The following is a 22,093-nucleotide window of genomic DNA, read 5'->3' on the forward strand; positions in this document are numbered from 1 at the left end:
CAGTGTTCTAAAGCTTAACACCTTCGCATAAGCTGTCTTGAAGTGTTCCCACACTAAGCAGATGCCAAGGGCTTCTGCCTCACTCTTAGGTTGGAGGATTCCTCCTCCTATCTAAGGCAAAATGAGGCTCATAGGATTTTTCATCAATAAAAGCTCCAACGTCACGGCCATCTTAAAAATGAACGGAGCATAATTCTGCATATACTTACATGGCATCCAACTCCCTCCAGAGGTGGAAGGCTGAGGACTTGTCAGACACCCTGAGAACCTCCTCCATTTGCTCCTGCGTCTGGCCGCTCGTCCCGAAGTATGCCAAGGTGAAGACCGACCACACACTGAAGGGAGACATCAGGAAGTTCTTCCCGGCCCAGGTCCTGGTCACCAACCTCTTGAACAGGTCCACCTGGAAGTCCATGACTTTGGAGAGGTCCGGGTAGAGAGTGATGACGCGGGTGGCGGGGCATTTCAGCTGCTCTGACTGGCCTCCTGCCAGGGATAGGATCCCCAGCAGGAGGAGAAGGGCAAGAGGGCCCACTCCTGGATATGCCCACTTCATTGTTTCCTCAGGGAAGCTGTGGCGGGAGTCTCTTCAAATCTGTCAAAGGTAGGGGAGATAAGGAGTCGTCTCTTCAAAAGATGCTCTGTGGGTTGTTTGTTTAGGTAAAGGCAACCCCCCCCCCCCCCTCTTCTCTCTCTCTCTCTCTCTCTCTCTCTCTCTCTCTCTCTCTCTCTCTCAGCTGCTAAGTGGATTGTTTGTTTACCCAAAGCCCCTTTCCTGCCCCCTCTCCCTGTGTCTCTGTCTCTGTCTCTCAGTCTCTCTCACGGACGCTCTGTGGATTGTATGTTTAGGTGGAGCCTCTCTCTCTCTCTCTCTCTCTCTCTCTCTCTCTCTCTCTCTCTCTCTCTCTCTCTCTCTCATTCATCGAACAATGAATTTATTATAACATGACAGCCCTCGAGGATTATTACCTCGACTAGGTCGTATTTTTTTTTGCAAAGGATTACTTCGACGAGGCCTTCCCATGTTAGCAAAGGGTTACATGGAGGTCATGCCCTCTTTTTTTTGATTGAGATGATCTCGATGAGGTATCCAACTTATGACCAGAGGTAAAGGATTATACTTTTTCGAGGTCATTTTATGACGAGAGTTACCTCCTCGAACCAACCCCAAGTATTCCTTGCTTATCCAGTTCAGAGTAGAAGAAGAAAAAGAAAAATATTTATGACTGACTCGTCCTGTTCCTCATTCCTGTTTTGGGGGAAGGGGCCAAGAGGGTCGGGTGGTGGGGGTTTTCCTCCCCTCTCCCTGGGGAAGGGGGGCCTCCCCCCCCTAATTATAAGTGCAAATATTTGGACCACGTCGGACAGCTCGGCCGGCTAACCGTTTTCAATGACCTCAAATGACCTATGACCCCCAAATCCTAGCCTGAGTGAGTGCTTGTTTCTTTCAAGAGGGTTGTTTTTATTTTTGTATTATTTTTTTTCTTTTCTGTGAGTTTTTATCCTTTAAATGAGGTTTTGTTTTTTTAATGTTTTTGTTTTTTCCCGATTTTTTCAGTTGAGTTTTTATGATTTGTTTTGATTAATTTTTTTTTTTGAGTAAGTTTTTTTTTCAAGTGAGTTTTTTTTTCAAGTGTCTTTATGATTTTTTTTGAGTGAGTTTTTTATGATTTTTTTTCATTGAGTTCTTTAAAAACATTTTTGAGTGAGTTTTTATGATTTTTTCAATTGAGTTCTTTAAAAACATTTTTGGGTGAGTTTTAATGATTTTTTCGATTGAGTGATTTGTTCGAGTGAGTTTTTTTTACATTTTTTTAATGAGTTTTTTTTTTAGTATTTTTTCAACAAGTTTTGTTTTTCAATTATTTTGTGGGGATGAATTTTCGTTTCTTTCTTTCGAGTAAGTTTTTTTATAGGTTTTTGAGTGAGTTTTTTTTTTGAGTGATTGTTTATTATTTCCTCATTAGTTTAAATTCTTTAGTGTGTTATTGTGATTTTCTTTCGAATCATTTTTTTATTTCCTTCGAGAGAGTTTTTATAGTTTTTTCAAGTTAATTTATATTTTTGTAATTTTTTTTGTGAGTTTCCATAATTTTTATGGGAATCAGTTTTGATATTTTAGAGCTTTTTGATTTCTTCGAATAAATTTTCATTTATTTTTCAGTGAGTTTTCATGATTTTTCCGTGTACATTTTCATTTAATTTTCAGTGAGTTTTCATGATTTTTCCGTGTAAATTTTCATTTATTTTTCACGGAGTTTTTATGATTTTTTCGAGTGAGTTCCTTTACTTTGAGCGAGTTGTTATTTTCCGAGCGAGTTTTTAATCTTTCTTCGCGAGTTTTTGTCCAAGCTTCGGACAAATGTGCAGGCAGATATATGGGTGAGTGTTTTGCGTGTTTCGGGACGAAAGAAGGAGACGAAGAAGAGAAAAAATGGCGAATAGAAAGTCAGGAGGTCAAGATAATAAAACTGGGTTGGAACTGATCGAAGTAAGCAGTACCTTGGTCAATAATCCATTGGTATTTATGTGAGGGCAGTGGTCCTTCTAGTTCCCGATATCATATTTAAATATGTTAGCAGTTAACAACCTACCGAAATATCCTTTAATGTCCAATTCGCTCTACCTCAGAATTAATATAGTATTTTCATATAAGTTAACCGAAGGGGAATTTTTTAGTTGATAATAATAGGTGTCGGTCAAGTCGATAACGTCACTGAAGTCCTGATTTCTCCTCTGTCCGTTGGGCGCTGGTTCGAACCCACGAAAGGACTAAAATTGTTACCAACAAAAAAAATTCTCGTTCGGTTAGCATACATGAAAATATAATATGATAATTGACAAAGAAGAACGAATTGGATATTAAAGGACATTTGTAGCTTAATGCATATATTATATATATATATATATATATATATATATATATATATATATATATATATATATATATATATATATATACCCTATATCGGGACTAGAGGGCACGCCCTCACATAAGGACTATGTATTAGGCGAGGTACTACCTACTGCAATCAGTTCCAACCCAGTTTTATTATCTTGACCTTCTGACTTTCTATTCGCCATTTTTTCTCTTCTTCGTCTCCTTCTTTCGTCCCAAAACACGCAAAACACTCACCCATATATCTGCCTGCACATTTGTCCAAAGCTTGTTAATGTAATATTCGCGAAAAACTCGCGAAAGAAAGATTAAAAACTCATCCCTCGGAAAATAACAACTCACTCAAAGTAAAGGAACTCACTCGAAAAAATCCAAATAAACAATTATTCCCCTAAAAATTATGGAAACTCACAAAAAAAATCAGAAATATAAATTAACTTGAAAAATATAATAAAAAATTCTCTCGTGAAGGAAAAAAATAAAAAAGAAAAATCATAATAAGGTGCAAGTCTAACATGAACATTATTTAATTTTTTACATTTTCATTCTTCAATAAATAAATCATGAATAACCTGTACTAAAATTCCTGTATCCTTAACTCAACGCGAAACAGCTTTTTCGGACCTTTTTAGGCTCTTCCACTGACTTTTTCTTACCGCCCCCCTCCCCCCCTCCCCCAACAACAACAACAACAGCTATAAAAAAAAACCAACAAAGTAGTTTGTAAGGCTTACTCCCGAGTTAGCGAAAAATCTTAGACATAAACTAATTAGGAGACTATTTGCGGCAAATATGATAAAATCATTTAATACAAGAGGTCCCTTCAAACCAACGCAACAAGAACCTTTAAATTATTGTGGTAAGACCTTTTAAACCAATTGGATGTTAAACCAATAAGAAAAGTCCCTTTAAACCAGTATTATAAGACACTTGTAACCAATATGATAGGAGACTTTAATCCAGTAGGACAAGACCTTTCATACCAACATAACAAACCTTTTAAACGTAAATGTCAACACCCTTTAAACCAATACAACAAGACCTTTTAAACCAATGCAAGTAGGTAATTTAAACCTACATAACAAACCTTTTAAATGTATATGACAACAACCTTTAAATCAATATAACAAGACCCTTTAAACCAATATGACAAGGCCTTCAAATCAATATTAAAAACCTTTTAAACTTATATGACAATGCTCTTTAAACCAATACAACAAGACCTTTTAAACCAATGCAAGTAGGCCATTTATACCAACATGACAAACCTTTTAAACAATATGACAACAACCTTTAAACCATAACAAGACCCTTTAAACAATATGACAAGGCCCTTTAAACCAATACAAACAAGACCCCTTTATAGCAATGCGAGTAGGCCCTGTAAACCAACGTAGCAAACCTTTTAAACCTATATGACAAAGGCCTTTAAACCAATACAACAAGACCCTTTAAACCAACGTGAGTGGGTCCTTTAAGCCAACATAAACCTTTTAAACATATATGACAACACCCTTGTGACCAATACAACAAGACCTTTTAAACCAATGCAAGAAGGGCCTTTAAACCAACATGACAAACATTTTAAATGTATATGACAATGCCCCTTAAACCAACATGATAACACATGTTAAACCAACAGGACAAAACCCTTTACTACGCCTTTTTGTCAAGGCCTTTTAAACCAACACAACAAAAAGAGTTGTTTAGGTAAGAGTAATCCCCATGAAAATGGTACATGGCAGCAAATCAGAGGTTCATTTTTAAAACGCCCCTTTTAAACCAATAATTAAACCAATAGAAGTAGAAAATATAAGTATACATCTGTATTGACAATGAAGGTTTCAGGACCCTCTCTCTCTCTCTCTCTCTCTCTCTCTCTCTTACCTAAAACAAGTCACCAGTTTAGTCTTAAAACGCCCCTTTCAAACCAATAATTAAACCAATAGAAGTAGGAATAATTATAAATATGCATCCACATTTAAACTGGAGACTTCAGGATTGATAAGACCCTTTAAACCTATGTGTCAAGTACCTTTAAACAAATAGACAAAAGAATAAAAATTATTGATAAAGTTTTATGTTAACACTGAAGACTTAAGGACTCTCCCTTACCTCAGAAAACCTGTCGACGAAGGATTCGAAGGATTCTCCAAGTCGTCTTCAAAGGATTCCCGGAGTCCTCTGTGTAGGATTTTTAAGTCTTCTTCTTTGGAGGATTCCCAAAGTCTTCTTCGAAGGATTTTCAATGCTTTCTTTGTAGGATTTTAAGTCTTCTTCTTCGGAGGGGGAGGATTCCCAAAAGTCTTCTTAGGAGGATTCCCAAAGCCTTCTTCGAAGAATTTTAAGTCTTCAAAGGAATCCCAAAGCTTTCTTTGAAGAATTCTAAGTCCTCGAAGGACTCCCAAAGTCTTCTTTGTAAGATTCTCAAAAAGTCTTCTTCGAAGGATTCCCAAAGCCTCCCGAGAGAGAGAGAGAGAGAGAGAGAGAGCCAGACAGCGAGTAGTATGGAGCTGTGTGAGTGACCTGTCTCCTATCCTTCGCCTAACCCTCCACTGGCCTGAACACACGGGCACACAGAGCGGCCCCTCAGCAACGACGCTGCTTGGAAACCGTAGTCCAGGGATTCATGAGGAGGAGGAGGAGGAGGGAGCAGGGGATACCCACCTTCTTCTCCTCGCCCTTTCTTCTTCATATTATTATTTTTAATTCCTTCTTCTCCCCATTAAAATGGCCGGGGTCAAGCGTATGCCCGGAGATAACCGTCATCTGCTGCTAATTCTTTTTCTTTTTAAAACTTCTCCAATCATCTTATACTTCTTATTCCTTCTTCTTTCTTCTCCCACCCTCCCACCACACCCTGCCCCCGCCCCCGCCCCCGCCCCCTTGAAATCGACCGGGTCATGTGTGTGTGTTTGTGTGTGTGTGGCCAGAGGGTCGACTTTTCCCCCACAGTCTTTCGACCATTTTCGTAAATGTTTCGAGCGGTCTGTCGGGTCCTCCTCCCTTGGAAGCCTCGACCGAGAAGGCCACTTTTAGGGGCCGGTTACCGAGCGAGCGATCTTTTGCCGTACCTTTCGTTTTTGACCGGGCCGGCCCCCAGGGAAGGAACTTTCTATTTAGCCAGATCTTCGGAATTTATTAAGTAGGCGTCATCTGCTTTTGCTTGCTGCTTGTGAGAAGCCACGGTCGAATTTTTTATTTCATTTATTTATTTATTTCATGAGGGGCGTTTTTTCCCCTCTGTATATTCTGCGTCCTGGATTTTTTTAATATTTATGATTTTTATGGTAAGTGATGGAAGTTTATTCTCGTAACTTATGTCGCTTTTTTTTTATTTCATTTTGAGATGTTTTTCCTCCATCTGTATATTTTGCGTACCTGGATATATATATATATATATAGATATATATATATAATATCTATATATATATATTATATATATATATATAGTATATATAATTTTTATGGAATTGATGGAAATATATTTTGAGCCCCTTGAATTATTTTTAAATGTTTATGGAAGTGATAGGAATTTATTCTAGTAACTAATGTCATCAAAGTAGCTTTTTGGAAAAAAAATATATACGAAGTTACTGAGACGAAAATATAAGAACAAAACCGTTAGGTTGGTTTGCAATTTTTGTTTTTGAAGGCTGGTCAGTCTTATCATCAAAGTAATATAGCAAAATATCATCAAAATAACATACATATATTAAAAATAACATACTAACACGACTAGATAAAAATGAAACGTTGATAAAAATGAAACGTTGATAAAAATGAAACGTTGAACTACCAATGCATAACCCACTAGGTTGCTTTGCATTCTTGGTTTTTTGTTTATTTTTTGCAAGGCTGGACATTCTTTGAAGCCATGAATATTTATTCTTGTCACCTATATCATCAAAATCTTCTGTAATAAATTGTTTTAAGAAACCATACTAAGTATGAAAACAAAACGGGGGATTAGCAAGTCATAACCCATAGGTTGCTATGCAATAATGGATTTATTGCTCTAAGGAGTCCACAATAATAAGGATTTATTGCTCTAAGGGGTCCACAATAATGAGGATTTATTGCTCTAAGGAGTCCACAATAATAAGGATTTATTGCTCTAAGGAGTCCACAATAATAAGGATTTATTGCTCTAAGGGGTCCACAATAATAAGGATTTATTGCCCTAAGGAGTCCACAATAATGAGGATTTATTGCTCTAAGGAGTTCACAATAATAATTATTTATTGCTCTAAGGAGTCCACAATAATAAGGACTTATTGCTCTAATGGAGTACCACAAATAATAGATGGATTTATTGCGGGGTCTAAGGTTATTCACAGCAATAATAAGGATTTAATTCTCTAAGGAGTCCACAATAATAAGGATTTATTACTCTAAGGAATCCACAATAATAAGGATTTATTGCTCTAAGGAGTCCACAATAATGAGGATTTATTGCTCTAAGGAGTCCACAATAATATGGAGTTATTGCTCTAAGGGGTCCACAATAATAAGGATTTATTGCCCTAAGGAGTCCACAATAATAAGGATTTATTACTCTAAGGAATCCACAATAATAAGGATTTATTGCTCTAAGGAGTCTACAATGATGAGGATTATTGCCCAATGAGTCCACATAATATGGAGTTATTTGCTCTAAGGGGTCCACATATGAGGATTTATTGCTCTAAGGATTCAGAAAAAGAGACACTAATATGGTTTATTCTCTAAGGATCCACATAATATTGATTTATTGCTCTAATGAATCCACATAGAAGGAGTTATTGCTTTTATGGAATCCCCAATAATATAGGATTTATTGCTCTAAGGAGTCCGACAATACTAGGATTTATTACTCCTAAGGAATCCACAATGATAAGGATTTATTGCTCTAAGGAGTCCACAATAATAAGGATTTATTACTCTAAGGAATCCACAATAATAAGGATTTATTGCTCTAAGAAGTCCACAATAATAAGGATTTATTACTCTAAGGAATCCACAATAATAAGGATTTATTGCTCTAAGAAGTCCAACCAATTTTTTTTTTTTTTTTTTAAAAAAACTTAAAAAAAAGGGGGGGAGGAGATTTTTGCTCTACGGAATACATAAAAAACAATGAATAAGGATTGTATTGCTCTACATGAAGTCCCACATTGATAAGGATTTATTACTCTAAGGAGTCCACAATAATAAAAAAAAAATGTATAATTGAAAAAATCTTTCGACCCCTCCTTCCTTCCCTGTGTTCATCTTTAGTCCAAATGAATGATTAACCTAAAAATGTGGTACTAGTAGTTTAACTCGTAAACAGTAAACAGAGTCTATTGTTTATTTTTTGGAAGGTTGGAGACAGTCATCTAATGTTTGTTTGTTTGGTGTTTATACGTTGCATGGAACCAGTAATGGTTATTCAGCAACGGGACCAACGGCTTTATACTTGACTTCCGAACCACGTCGAGAGTGAACTTCTATCACCAGAAATACACATCTCTCACCCCTCAGTGGAATGCCCGAGAATCGAACTCGCGGCCAGTCATCTAATTATAAAAAAAAAATGTATTCTCATGACCAAAATCATCAAAATCTCCTTCCAAGAAAATATGAAGAACACATAATCAGATGAAAGCACGTAAACAAAACTAGGAATTAGCAAGAATCTCAGACAAAGTTGCCCAAAAATGACCTTTATGGAAGACTGTACACTCTTTGAAGTGAGGAATATTTATTCCCGTGACCAAGATCATCAGAATATCCTTCTATAAAAAAAAAAATTAAAAAACCATAGTTGACACGACCATATGACACGAAAACGAAGATATAGCAGGGCGTAACCTTTACGTTGCTCTGCAATCCTGATTTTTACATTTTTAGTTTCGCTTGCTTGGTGAGTAAGTCTTTCAAACTAATTTGTTGTTGTTGTTGTTGGGGAGTAGGAAAGGTCTATGGAAGAGCCTCAAAAGTTATGAAAAAGGCGTTTCGCGTCAAGTTCAAGATACAAGAATTATAGGATAGGATAGTTACGATTTATTCATTCGAATGAAAATGTCAAAAATAAATGATGTGCATCTTAAACAGCACAGAACAATGATTTCTAATGAAATACAGCCTATTTATTTCAATTTTCGTTGGTGAAACGAAGCTCCATTTGACTGTATTAGCACGCGCTAGGGTAAGCAGGAGGTCGGATCACACCTTCTGTCTAAAGAATAGTTAGTCTCCAAAGTGATGGATATCGATTTTGGCATTAAAATCATCAAAATATTCGCCTATACGAATATTAAAACCCATTTGGAAAAACTCTATCACGAGAGTATATAGTATATATATAGTATATATATATATATATATATATATATATATATATATATATATATATATATATATATATATATATATATATATATAATGTTGTAATTGGTCCACAATAATATGATAATAATAATAAAATGTAAATAGTTCGTGTATAATTTAAAAAAACACTTTACAAAGCTTTCGAACTCTTCCCTGGGTTCATCTTCAAATTTTATATTTTAAATTATACACGAACCATTATTTATTATTATTATTATTATTATTATTATTATTATTATTATTATTATTATTATTATTGTGGATCCATTAGAACCTTAAAAACCCATATGATGACAACTATACGAAATATAACACTGGGTTCATCTTCAGTCCAAATTTTATATTTTGAATTATACAGGAACTAGTAACATTCTTTTTATTATTATTATTATTATTATTATTATTATTATTATTATTATTATTATTATTATTATTATTATTGTAGACACCTTAGAACAATAAACACCCATATTACGACGAATATATGAAAAGGAAACGAGGAGTTGGCGAAACTTTAAAAACTGTCAAATCCAACGTTGCCAAAATCAACTCGAGGTTGGTTCGGCAGTGAAGCAGCCGTAGTACTAGTACAGGTATACCTCCTTAAGGAAGCAAGTCATTTACCCTTACGGTACCTGTGAGAGAACCAGAATGTACAGACGAAATCCTGCTTTCGGAAGGGGGTGGGGTGGGTGGGCGGGAGAGAGAGAGAAGAGGGAAGGAGAGAGAGAGAGTTGGGGGAGGGATTGGGGGAGGGAGGCAGGAGGGAGGCGTTGGCTCCACCAGCTAGGGTAGGTGAGTTTCCAGGTTCTTCGTCTTCATATGTCCATGCACGTACATTATGTGTTCGTACATGCATTGTGTGTCTGTGCCTGTGTGAGTGTGTGTATTTTGATCACTACACACCCCTACACACGCATACACACATATATATCCAACGTAGCTCGAAGGAACACGTACTTGAGAATATCCTTAACTCCACAGTAGAAAGGAAAGTGAAACAGGGACTTTCGTAGTACATTCTACATTTTCAAGTTCACAGGACACACATACATATATATCAAACTCATAACCAGAGAAACAATCAATAAAACACCAAGATAAAACACGTAAAAGAAAAAAAAATCACCCAGACGAAAGAAAAACAAAGGAAAAACGAGTAAAGTAAAGAAAACAACGAAGTAAAAAGGTCAAGAAACAAAATCAACAGAGATTAGGAAAACCAAGATGGCGGATCCCAGGCTTTAAGCAAGGCATCGACTTTCTAAAAGAAACGTGTATATATATATTTAGCGATGCATTTCGCCTGCATGAGCTGCTGCTGCTGCATAAAACATGGAAGGCGGCGGCGGTGGTGGTGGTGGTGGTACTGGTATTTTTAGTATGCAGTGACGATTACTGCATTGCAGACTGGTGCATACTCTTTACGTGTGTGTATATATATATATATATATATATATATATATATATATATATATATATATATTGATTTTGCACCATGGGTGAGTGGTACAGCTCTCAAAATCACATTTAACAGGTCCAGAGATCGTTCACGGCCCTCCACTCACTAGTCCAACCAGCTGACTTACTGGTACCGTCATCTATTTTAGTCAAGGAAATGGGTGTAGGTCTGGCGACCCCATCCCTACCATGGGAAAATTATGGGTGGAAAATATTAAAGGAGAATTAGAATTTATATCAATTTATTTATTCATTTATCACACTCAATTACATCTAAAGAACTTAACCAAAAATGTCCAAAATAAAATTCCCTCTGTTCAGCATTACACGGAAATAATTTTCTTTGCTAGAAGCATCTGGCAACAATGCCGTTCATGGGGGCGGGGCTTGTGACTGGACTTAGTATAAGAGTAGGTCCAAAACGTTATGGGTATGTTACAGGCTGCTCTAGGAGCAAGAGCCCGTGCCAGCACAAGGCTGGCTTAATCTTCAACAACAACAGTAATGGGTAGCAGGCCTTGTGACTAAACTGGGTTTAAAAACAAACAGATTCAAAATGTTATGGGACAGTGCCTGTTAGTGAACTTAGTTTTAAAGCAGATCCAAAACATTATAGGGGCGGGCTTTGACTGATCTTAGTTTAGAAGTAGGTCCAAAACATTATAGGGGCGGGGCTTGTGACTGAACTTAGTTTAGAAGCAGATCCAAAACGTGGTTGGGGGTGGGGGGGAGGTGGCGCCCTTGTGAATTAACTAAATTTATAATTAGATCACAAACATCAGTTTTTGAGTTGTTTGTCAGTTAATGAATGACAGAATGAGTACATAAGAGAGTTCGGTGAGTGAAAAAACTATGCAGAAACATGGGTGTTGAACTTTGCATTGTAGGAACTCGCACGATTGCCGATTATCCATAGATTAAGACACCACGGACACCTCAAGAAGGAAGAGGCCAGGGAGAAAGCAGGGTCTACTTGTCAACGACATGACCCTGAAACCTCAAAAGAAGACAAACATGTGACCCTTAGACCTGGAAGGAGGATTTAAAGCTCAAGGAAGCAAGCAATGGCCATATACGCTCTAAAAAGGAAGACGCTTAGAAGAAATCAGGGTTCATTTACCAATGATATGACCCTGCACCAACAAAAGGAGATAAAACCAGTGACCCTGAGACCTTGCAGAATGATTAAAACTCAAGGAAGAGAGCAGTGGGGGGGTGCCAAGCTGTGGTGTCCATCAACAACATTGGTTCACTTGGACGACCTGAACGTCCCCAAGAAGAGAACGTTGTTGGTGTCGTTGTCGTATAGGTAGTAGAGGAAAGGCCTGTCACAGTGGAACTCGACATACTCCTCCTTCGCCTGTGTAGGTCCCATGCGGGTGTTGACCACGAAGGCAGTGGCTGCGGCTGCTTCTGTGCCCTCTTCAGACACCTCGATGAAGGCCCTGTGGATGCTCTCGCTCACGCCCATGCTCGTCCCCTCGACGAAGCGAGTCAGGTTGCCTGTGGTGCGGTTGAAGAGGTCACTCACGCCCAGGTTTATCAGGCTCTGGTGGAGGAAGAAGAAGATGATGGTAAACAAAGAGGATGACTGGCTTTGGAGTAAAGAAGTTGATGGTAAACAAAGCGGGTGATTGGCTGTGGAGTAAAGGAGGAGGTAAACAAACAAGACGATTTTAGTGATTTCTTCAAGAATATTGACTAAGAGTGAGATCTGGGAGCAGTCTACTCGCTGATAACTTTTCAAAGATGTTCTTGGAAAAAAGCGAAGACAATAAATGCTGTGGAAACAGGAAAAATTGAAGGAACGTTTAAGATATATAATAAAAAGTATGTAAAAGGTCCATGAAACTTGAAGGCGATAAAATATAATTTCAAAAAGTCATGAAATTTTTATGATAAAATATAACCTTTGGATTTGCTGAGACTGGCAAAGGTATCAAAAACGATTTACAAAGAAAATTACAAATTAAAATGAAAACTATAAAAAATAAACTTGATAAAACAGCAAACAATCTTTTGGAAATTCTTCTTTGAAAACAGGAACCATTGCTGAGAATAGTAAGTGTCATAAAAGATGACAAAGAAGATGACAAATTAAAATGAAAACTTGAAAGATAGACTTGATATAATTGCGAGAAATTTACTGAAGATTCTTCTCTGAAAACTGGAACTTAAAAAGGACAAAACATGAGCAATAAAGCTACAAATAGATTCCTCCCTTTCCCCTCACCGCTGTCAACTCCTTCGACAGAGTCATCTCGTTGGTGAACTTGGGCAGCGTCAGATTGACGAGCTTGGTGGACATCCCAGCCATGGCCTTCTGCAGGAGAGGACCTTTGAGCCTGGAGAGGACGCCCTCGAACGCCTGGTCTCCTGCAGACGAAGGCAGGACCAGGAACATGGACACGACCTGATCATCGTAGGGCAGCTCCAGGAGACGGATGCCCTGGGCTTTGTCCTCGACTGAAAATAGAGAGAACATCTTTTGTTTAGAGCAAGATACAGGCTTCTTGTATAGCAATAAGTATCCTAGGGGCACTAGTACTCACTCAGAACTTGGTGTAGTAAGGTACAGCCTTCCTGTTTATCAGTGAGCCTTCTAAGGGTGAGTGTAACCCCTACGCCCCTTTCTTTCACCCAGCAGGCACTAGTATTCACAGTTTGGTAGATTGGGTACGATACAGCCTTGCTGTTCATCAGTAAGCCTCTAGGGGTGAAGATGCTACACATACACCCTTTCCTTGGACCCAGTAGGCACTATAGTAGATTCACACCAACCGTGCATTTGACGTCTAGGCCAGTGTCCCTTACGATGCTCCTCATTGGCTGTTGACTGGCTTATCAACAGCCAATCAGGAGTGTCGTAAGGGACTGGCCTAGACATCGGATGCACGGTTGATGTGAATCTACTATAGTACTCACTTAAGACTTGGTGGACTGGCGGGTGGACCTACCAAAATGAAAATCAATTGGTGCACACCACTCAGCTGAAGCCAGAGAGAATATCTTATATGTGCATAGTAAGGGACAACCTCCTCCTCGTTCATCAGCAAATCTTCTGGGGAGTATGTGCAGCTTCCTTCACTCCTAGAAGCTTACTGATGAACAGGAGGGCAGTATCGTACCCAGTCTGCCAAGTTGTAAGTGAGTACTATAGTAGATTCACATCAGCCGTGCATCTGATGTCTAGGCCAGTCCCTTATGATGCTCCTGATTGGTTGTTGATAAGCCAGTCACAAGGCTGGAAACTCTCCTCAGTCTCTCTCGAGAGTTCACATAGGCAGGATATGTATGTTCCACCTCTCCTTCTTATTTCTATTATTATTATTATTATTATTCAGAAGACAAACCCTATTCACATGGAACAAGCCCACCAAAGGGGCCACATTGACTTGAACTTCAAGCTTCCAAAGAATATTATTAAGGTGACCCTTTGAAAGAAGGTAAAAGGGGGAAATACAGAAAGAAGAGATCACTTATTAGAAAAAATAGACTTGAATAAAATAATAAGTATAAAAATGTAAGTGAAATATCAAAAGTTCAAGAGTAGATAGACAGGTGGGTAAGTAGTGTGACTTTTCTAGTATCAGGTTAATAATAATAATAATAATAATAATAATAATAATTTATAATAATAATAATTTATTTCAGTTTTCTTCTGAAGATTGAAAAAGAAACCCACAAAATTACTGTGTATAACGTTAATTAACGTGTTTACTTACGAGTGTTGAGTAAAATGAAATGTAAATACTTATTAGTAAACACATTATACACAGTAATTTTGTGGGTTTCTTTTTCAATAATAATAATAATGCTCAGTTGGGTAAGTGTTTTATCTTGGGAACAACTAAAATGTGGAATAATTTAGCCTAGCGCAGTTGTGGAATCCTCAGCAGGTCTTCAAATATTCAAGCGAAGGGCAAATTCTCTCTCTCTCTCTCTCTCTCTCTCTCTCTCTCTCTCTCGTGTATCAGGTTTACTGCCTGCTCCCTCATATTTATGCCTTTACCATTTTATTCCTACTATTTCTCTGTGCAGGTTGATGAACCTTTGGAGCCTCCATCTTGGATTCATAAAGTCAGTTGTCTCCGTTCATTAACGCATCGACAGATGGCGTCTTGTTTGTCAGTTGTTCATAATTTGTATTTCAACAGAGATCTTTCACATTCACTGTTGATCCCTGATTCCTTTTTACCTTCAGAGAGAGAGAGAGAGAGAGAGAGAGAGAGAGAGAGAGAGAGAGAGAGAGAGAGAGAGAGCAACCAGATTCGCTGAACAACAGAACATCAGTATTCCTCCCATAGAGCGTATATAACTAGAGTGGTGATCTCCCTGCCTGACGTGCGACCTCGAGCGGCCATATTGTTTACTGTTATTATCATCTTATTATTATTGATAATATATTATTTTTACTACTGGTATACTAGTATGTTATTGTTGCTGGTATTATTATTATTATTATTATTATTATTATTAAACCCAATTTCAAAGAGAAAAGTTACCTTACAAAAACAGGTTGGCCTAAGCACTCCAACCATTGTGGTCAAGGCATAAGCATCTGCTGTTGGATCTAAGCAGTGTCTAGCATAAATGGTTCCTGTAAATTACAGGACTTTCTTAGATACAGTCACTAAACACTAACTATACAGTAATGTACAATCACTAAACATTGATATTCACAATACACTTTCACTCACTAAACACTCACAGTTACTATACGATCAAACTCACTATTCACACACTTACTGTACACTCAACTAACAACTTACACTTGACATACACTCACACTCAATACCACTAAACACTCACTGGATAGTCAACAATCACTAAGCACTCACAATACACTAAACGCTCACTAAACACTCATAAAACACTAAGCACTCACTATATACTCAATATACCTCAAACACTCAGTAAACATTCACTAAACACTCACTTAATCCTAAACATTTACTTAATCCTAAACATTCATTAAACACTAAACAATCATAAAGCATTCACTACGCACTAACTACACAGTAAACATCAACTAAGTACTCACTATACACTAAACACTCACCAAACACTAAATACTCATGTAATGCTAAATGCTCACTAAACCCCTAAGCACTCATTAAACAGTGAATGAACATCCACTCATCACTCACTAAACACAAAATAAACACACACTAAACATTCACTAAACACTAACAATCTAAAACATTTACTAAACACTCTCTAAGCATTCACTGAATATTTACTAAACATTCACTAAACACAAACATTCACAAAACATTCACTAAACCCTAAACACTCGCTGAACCCTTACGCACTAAACATTCGTTAAACACTAACATTCACAAAACATTTTCACAATTCTAAACACTAACTAAACATACTTACACACTAAACATTCATTCACTAAACACTAACATGCACTAAACCTTCACTAAACCCTAAACACTCAATAATCGCATTGCACACTAAACATTCACTAAACTCTAAACATTCACTGAATGCTTATGCACTAAAAATTTGTTTAACACTAACATTCACAAAACATTTTCACTCAACACTAAACACCCACTAAACATTCACTGAATATCTTGCTCTAGCATTCACTAAACTCTCACTAAACATTCATTGATTACTTACACACAAACATCCACAAAACATTCATTAAAACCTTAAAGACTAACTAAATATTCACTGACTTGCATAATAAAGATTCAATAACATTCACAAAACACTAAACATTCAGTAAACATTCACTAAACCCTAAACTAAACATTTACTCATTTACATTCAATAAACACTTACTCTCTAAACCATAAAAATTTGCTAAACACTTACTCATTAAACATTAACAATAAATAAATCATTCACAATCTCGTTAATCCCCTGTTCAATTTGTAGGTTGGCAGACATTTAAAAATGGCCGCAAGGTTTGCAACGCCGCCCTGGTGGAAGACAACCGAACTATGTAGTATTGACATAGAGATCGGAATTCCAGGTATATACCCTCTATGGTAACGAACCTCAAGCGAAGGTGTGATGCATTGCTACACTAATGCTATTCTCCTGGTGTTTTAATACGTTTATATCTCTTTATTAATTCATTTCTTTTAATGAGTGAGGTCTTTCTGGTTTTCTCTTTACCTCCTCTTGCTTCTTCCCAATGAACATCTTCATATTCTTTGGAAGCTTGGATTTCATGTCAGTGGCCCCTTTAGTGGTGGGCTTGTTCCATATGAATAAGGTTCATCATCTTCTGAATAATAATAATAATAATAATAATAATAATAATAATAATAATAATAATAATAATAATAATAATAATAATAATAATAATAACCCCACACTATAAATACCACCCAGTCGAATTGGAGGACTGTGATAGAGCCAAAAAAAAAAAAAAAAAAAAAAATAATAATAATAATAATAATAGCTTAGATTTCAAGTCAGTGACCCCTTTGGTGGGCTTGTTCCATGTGAATAAGGTTCATCATCTTCTGAAAAATAATAATAATAATAATTCGGCTGAAGATACAAAGAGAGAAAAAATTTGGAGAAGTTAAACAACCTCAAACGATCAAGTCAAGTCAACCCACCGTATCTCAGCCTCTCCTTCAGATGCATCATCTTCAGCTCCCCTTTCGACTTGTCAGTCGTGAAAATGGCTGAGTGGGTCATGGAGGGCTTGAAGGGGCGCAGCCAGGAGCCCTTGAAGTAGGCGGCGTTCACGAGGACCAGTTGTGCGTCCGTTAGGGCGTCCGCATCTACCAGGTCCCTGATTCGTCCCTCCGTTGTGTCGGAGACGAAGGTGTTGATCTTGTCGACAGCCTTCTGTTTCTGCAGGAGGAGAAATGTAAGCATAGTCTCAGGCTGAGGTCAGTCTCTCAGATTTTCTGTACTGGGAATTTTCACCAAGTTTCATATACAGGTGGACCTGTCCTCATGCAGGGTGGGGGAGGGGAAGCAAGCACATTCTTACTTCAAGGTCAATCTCTCAGAGTTTCTATACAGGGAATTTTCACCTAGTTTCAGATACAGGTGGGCCGGTCCTCCATACATTTTGCAAGCTATACAGTAGTTATCATCCACAACATATCTAACTTTAAGCTTCTTAGAATGTATGAATTTGAATTACTTTTATATATGGAATTTACTGGTTATAGATGGACCTATCCTCTATACATTATGCAAGTCATACAATAGTCATCATCCACAAAATATCTAAATTTATGCTTCTTAAAAACTATGAATTAGAATTATTTTTATATATAGTTTACTGACTATAATCTCATAAAACAGTGATTGACATTATACGTTTCATCAAACGGACTTTGAAATTATTCTCAAACATTGCCATTTTGAAATTTGTACACATACAATTAACCAAAGCTTATATTTCATGCATCAGAATGCCTGAATTCTCTAATTTACAGAAGCCTGGTGGCTGAAGCTGACATTTCAGGGCCTCAGTTGTCTGAAATTCCTCAGATCAGCTCCTCGAACTTAGGTCTCTGGCCCTAAATTGTCTGAAATTTGAAGTTTCCCAAAAACAGTACCCTTAACTTGAATCTCTGGCCCCAGATTGTCTGAAATGTTTCAAAATTGCTCCCTGAACATAAATTCCTTGGCCACAATTGTCTGAAATTCCCTCAGATTAGCTCCCTGAACTTAAATCCCTGGCCCTAAAATATCTGAAATTCCCAAAATTTCCAAAGACCAGTGCCCCTAAATTATATTTCTGACACTAACTTGTCTGAAATTCCTCAAATTAGCTTCCAATACTTAAATCTCTGGCCCCAAATTGCCTGAAATTCCCCATAACCAGTGCCCTTAAATTGTATTTCTGACCATAACTTGTCTTATATTCCTCAAATTAGCTCCCTGAACTTATATCTCTGGCCCCAAATTGTCTGAAATTCCCAAAATTTCCCAAAACCAGTGCCCTTAAATTGTATTTCTGACCCTAACTTGTCTTATATTCCTCAAATTAGCTCCCTGAACTTATATCTCTGGCCCCAAATTGTCTGAAATTCCCAAAATTTCCCAAAACCAGTGCCCCTAAATTATATTTCTGATCCTAACTTGTCTGAAATTCCTCAAATTAGCTTCCAATACTTATATCCCTGGCCTTAGATTGTCTGAAATTCCCAAAATTTCCCAAAACCAGTGCCCCTAAATTATATTTCTGACCCTTACTTGTCTGAAATTCCTCAAATTAGCTTCCAGTACTTAAATCTCTGGCGCTGAATTGTATAAAATGCCCAAACTTTCAAAAAAAAAATCAATACTTATATCCCTGGCCCTAGATTGCATGAAGTGCCCAAAGTTAAAAAACCAGTGCCCTTAACTTCCATCTGTGTAACCGTAAAAGTCTGAAAGATCTTACGTCTCTGAAGTCGATGTGCTCGATTTCGTTTGTCAGGACGTTGGTGGTGCAGTTCCTGAAGGGGAGGTTTTCGTCCACATAGATCTTGTTGGCTAGTTTGAACACATAGTTCACCCCAACCAGGTTCCGGAGCTGGTATCTGGAACAGTTTGAAATGAGACTCATTGATTTAACATTTTCTGTGTGGAATTAGACTCTAAGAAGGATCTCTGAATCTCATCTTTGAAGGCTTCTGTTCACTGGTTGTCGTCTCTGTACATATAAAGAGCATTTTAGAAGTCTGGATTCCAGCCTGCCTGCATTTCTTTTTGAAATTGACTGCTTGCAGCTAATGTTTTATCTTTTGTTCACGTTTATTTCATTTTACAAACGATCAGCTGGCCTACCATACTACGCTATTCTTGTTATAAATTCTTTTATGATCTAAGAGGGTAGGCCACTATGCCTATCCATAGGAGATCTTGTAGATCAAAGAGGTAGTCCTACCCATCCTACCCATTGGAGATCTTGTAGATCAAAGAGGTAGTCCTACCCATCCTACCCACTGGAGATCTTGTAGATCAAAGAGGTAGTCCTACCCATCCTACCCATTGGAGATCTTGTAGATCAAAGAGGTAGTCCTACCCATCCTACCCATTGGAGATCTCGTAAGATCAAAGATGGTAGGCCTATGTAGTATTTTACTATTTGGACAACTATAAAGGGAATTAAAATAAAAAGAAGTTTACATAAACACCACCTGTGGAGTATTTCACTATGTTGACAACTATACATAAGGAATTAAAACAAAGGAAGCCTGCGCAGCCGCCGCCTTACGTGAGATCTAGCGCCTTGTGCATCCTCAGAGCCCCGATCTTGCTCTCCATCCTGAGAGCCGCGCGGAGCTGGCTCTCGGTCTTTCCTGCCGAGCCGAAGTAGGCCAGAGAGAGGGCAGACCAGATGCTGTAGGGAGAGAAGATGACATTCCCCTCTGGACTGAGAGTGTCGAATTCCCTCAGGAGGTCTAGGCCGAAGTCCGCAATGTTTGAGAGGTTCGTCTGGAGGACGACGTTGAATCGGTCGTTGTCGGTGAAGCACTGGGAACTCACATGGGTCACGTAGTGGGTTATTGTGGCCAAAGCTGTGGCCAGGGTCAGCCACTTCATCGCGCTGGCTGGTTTGTTTGTCGCTCACTGCGCCTGCAATGGAGGACATTACTCTTACAATATGATCTTTCATTATTATATATATAATTCAGAAGATGAACCCCATTCATATAGAACAAGCCCACAATTGACTTGAAATTCTAGAAGCTTCCTAAGAATGTTAAGGTGTTCATTTGAAAGAGGTAACAGAAGGTAATAATAGGAAATACTGAAAGAGATCAGAAAAACAGATAAATTAACAAACTGATAAATAAGACAAAATTTGTTTTAGGTCATTTGTACTCCCTTTACTAGAACTAGCAAACATATGTATACAGAAATTATGTGTGAAAATTCGTAAAGTAACTAAGTCTACGGGCATAACTAGCCTCGTTTCATGAGCAGAACCAGCTCTGTTTCAGGGAATCCCTTCTCATCCCCACCCCCCTCGGAGGGGGAAGGGGGGGAGAGAGGTAGGATAAAACCCCATTATAAACCATCTTAGGGGTCCCCACTATAACCCAGCTAAGTTTCATGGCCATCGGACAAACCGTTTGGCCGTGATTGAATGACAGACGGATGGACAGACATTATGCCCATTATAGTAAGATACTGTTCTCCAGTGTGGATGTCTGCTTCTGCCAGACATTGGTCTCTTAAAAAGAGTGGTTAGTGGTGTTGGTGGGTTCCTATTTCCTAATAGTGGAAGTCATGACTTCGATCATCGACAGATGGTCTCTTGTTTGTCACTTTTGCCATGAGTTGCAGTATTTCAACAGATATCTTTCACATTCATTGTTGATCCCTGATCCCCTTTATCTGCCTAGAGAGAGCAACCAGATTCGTTGAACAGCAGAAGCACCAATATATAGTTAATGTTTTACCTCGCTGTCGAACTTCTCCAGCAAAGTTCCAGAGGTCCTTTATTCCTCCTCTCACACCGCTGGAGGAGGACTGTGGAGGAACAGCCTCCCTCCTACTGAGAAGTTCATGTAATTGGAACTTTTTCTTCTTCTTCGGAAGTTCAAGTGAAGGTGCTTCTCCAGCAAAGTTCCAGAGGTCCTTAATTCCTCCTCACACCCCTGGAGGACTGTGGAGGAACAGCCTCCCAGAGGAAGTCATGCAATTGGAACTTCTTCTTCCCTCAGAAGTTCAGGCAAAGATGCAATGCATTACTACCCTACTATGAGATTCAGGGCCTCTGTAACACGGTTTTTTAGCAATAATTTTTTTTCTATGCATTTCATAAATATAACGCTTATTCAGAATACATATTATATCAACACATAAATTTTGAGTGTATTCTGCACTACGTAGGTTGAATAAATTTGGTACTTATTGCAATGTAAAAAGTGACCTGTTTTGAAGACGGGCCAACTTACTCAGAGAAAAGGTTTCGAACGCACTCGTTACGTAACTTATGACATCATTTCTTCCCTCTTTCTCGATGGATGATTGGCTACACGTAACGAAGGCTAAAACCTCTGGGCAACAATGACATACAAATTTAAATACAAGCAAAGCAGTACACCTTTATGAACTCTGGAACCTCCCCACTGATAATTGTCATAATGAACAAACCAACAAAATATGTTAATAAATACAAAAACACTTCGATTATTAGTCTAACTCCCAAAATAAGTTTCCAAAGAAATTACAGTCTACTTTATAGGTCACTATCAGATTGACAGATGTAGGGAATAGTTGGTAATTACCAAAAAAACATAGTAGACAAGCTTGATTTGATAACTGCTATATCCAATGTCAAGCAATTTTTATTTATTGGCTATCTACCTATTTACTGAAAAAAAATAGCCAGTACGGTATATTGGCTTTAAACCTTCACCAATAATTATCGTCAGAATGGTGACT

At 37.9% G+C, this 22,093-nt stretch overlaps 1 protein-coding gene across 1 annotated transcript in view; it reads right to left on the reverse strand.

Annotated features, from left to right (window-relative positions):
* LOC135199043 (uncharacterized) overlaps positions 1-22,093 on the reverse strand; it is a 30,649-nt gene that overhangs the window by 4,045 nt on the left and 4,511 nt on the right. The window contains exons 2-7 of the mRNA XM_064226960.1: positions 19,914-20,275; positions 19,098-19,236; positions 17,308-17,548; positions 12,948-13,180; positions 11,966-12,263; positions 210-585 (exon numbers count right to left, since the gene is read on the reverse strand). Coding sequence (XP_064083030.1) covers positions 210-585; positions 11,966-12,263; positions 12,948-13,180; positions 17,308-17,548; positions 19,098-19,236; positions 19,914-20,242 — 1,616 coding nt within the window. The 5' untranslated portion in view covers positions 20,243-20,275. The remainder of the gene's footprint in view (positions 1-209; positions 586-11,965; positions 12,264-12,947; positions 13,181-17,307; positions 17,549-19,097; positions 19,237-19,913; positions 20,276-22,093) is intronic.

The sequence above is a fragment of the Macrobrachium nipponense genome, chromosome 25 (genome assembly GCF_015104395.2).
Source record: "Macrobrachium nipponense isolate FS-2020 chromosome 25, ASM1510439v2, whole genome shotgun sequence".
NCBI lineage: Eukaryota > Metazoa > Arthropoda > Malacostraca > Decapoda > Palaemonidae > Macrobrachium > Macrobrachium nipponense.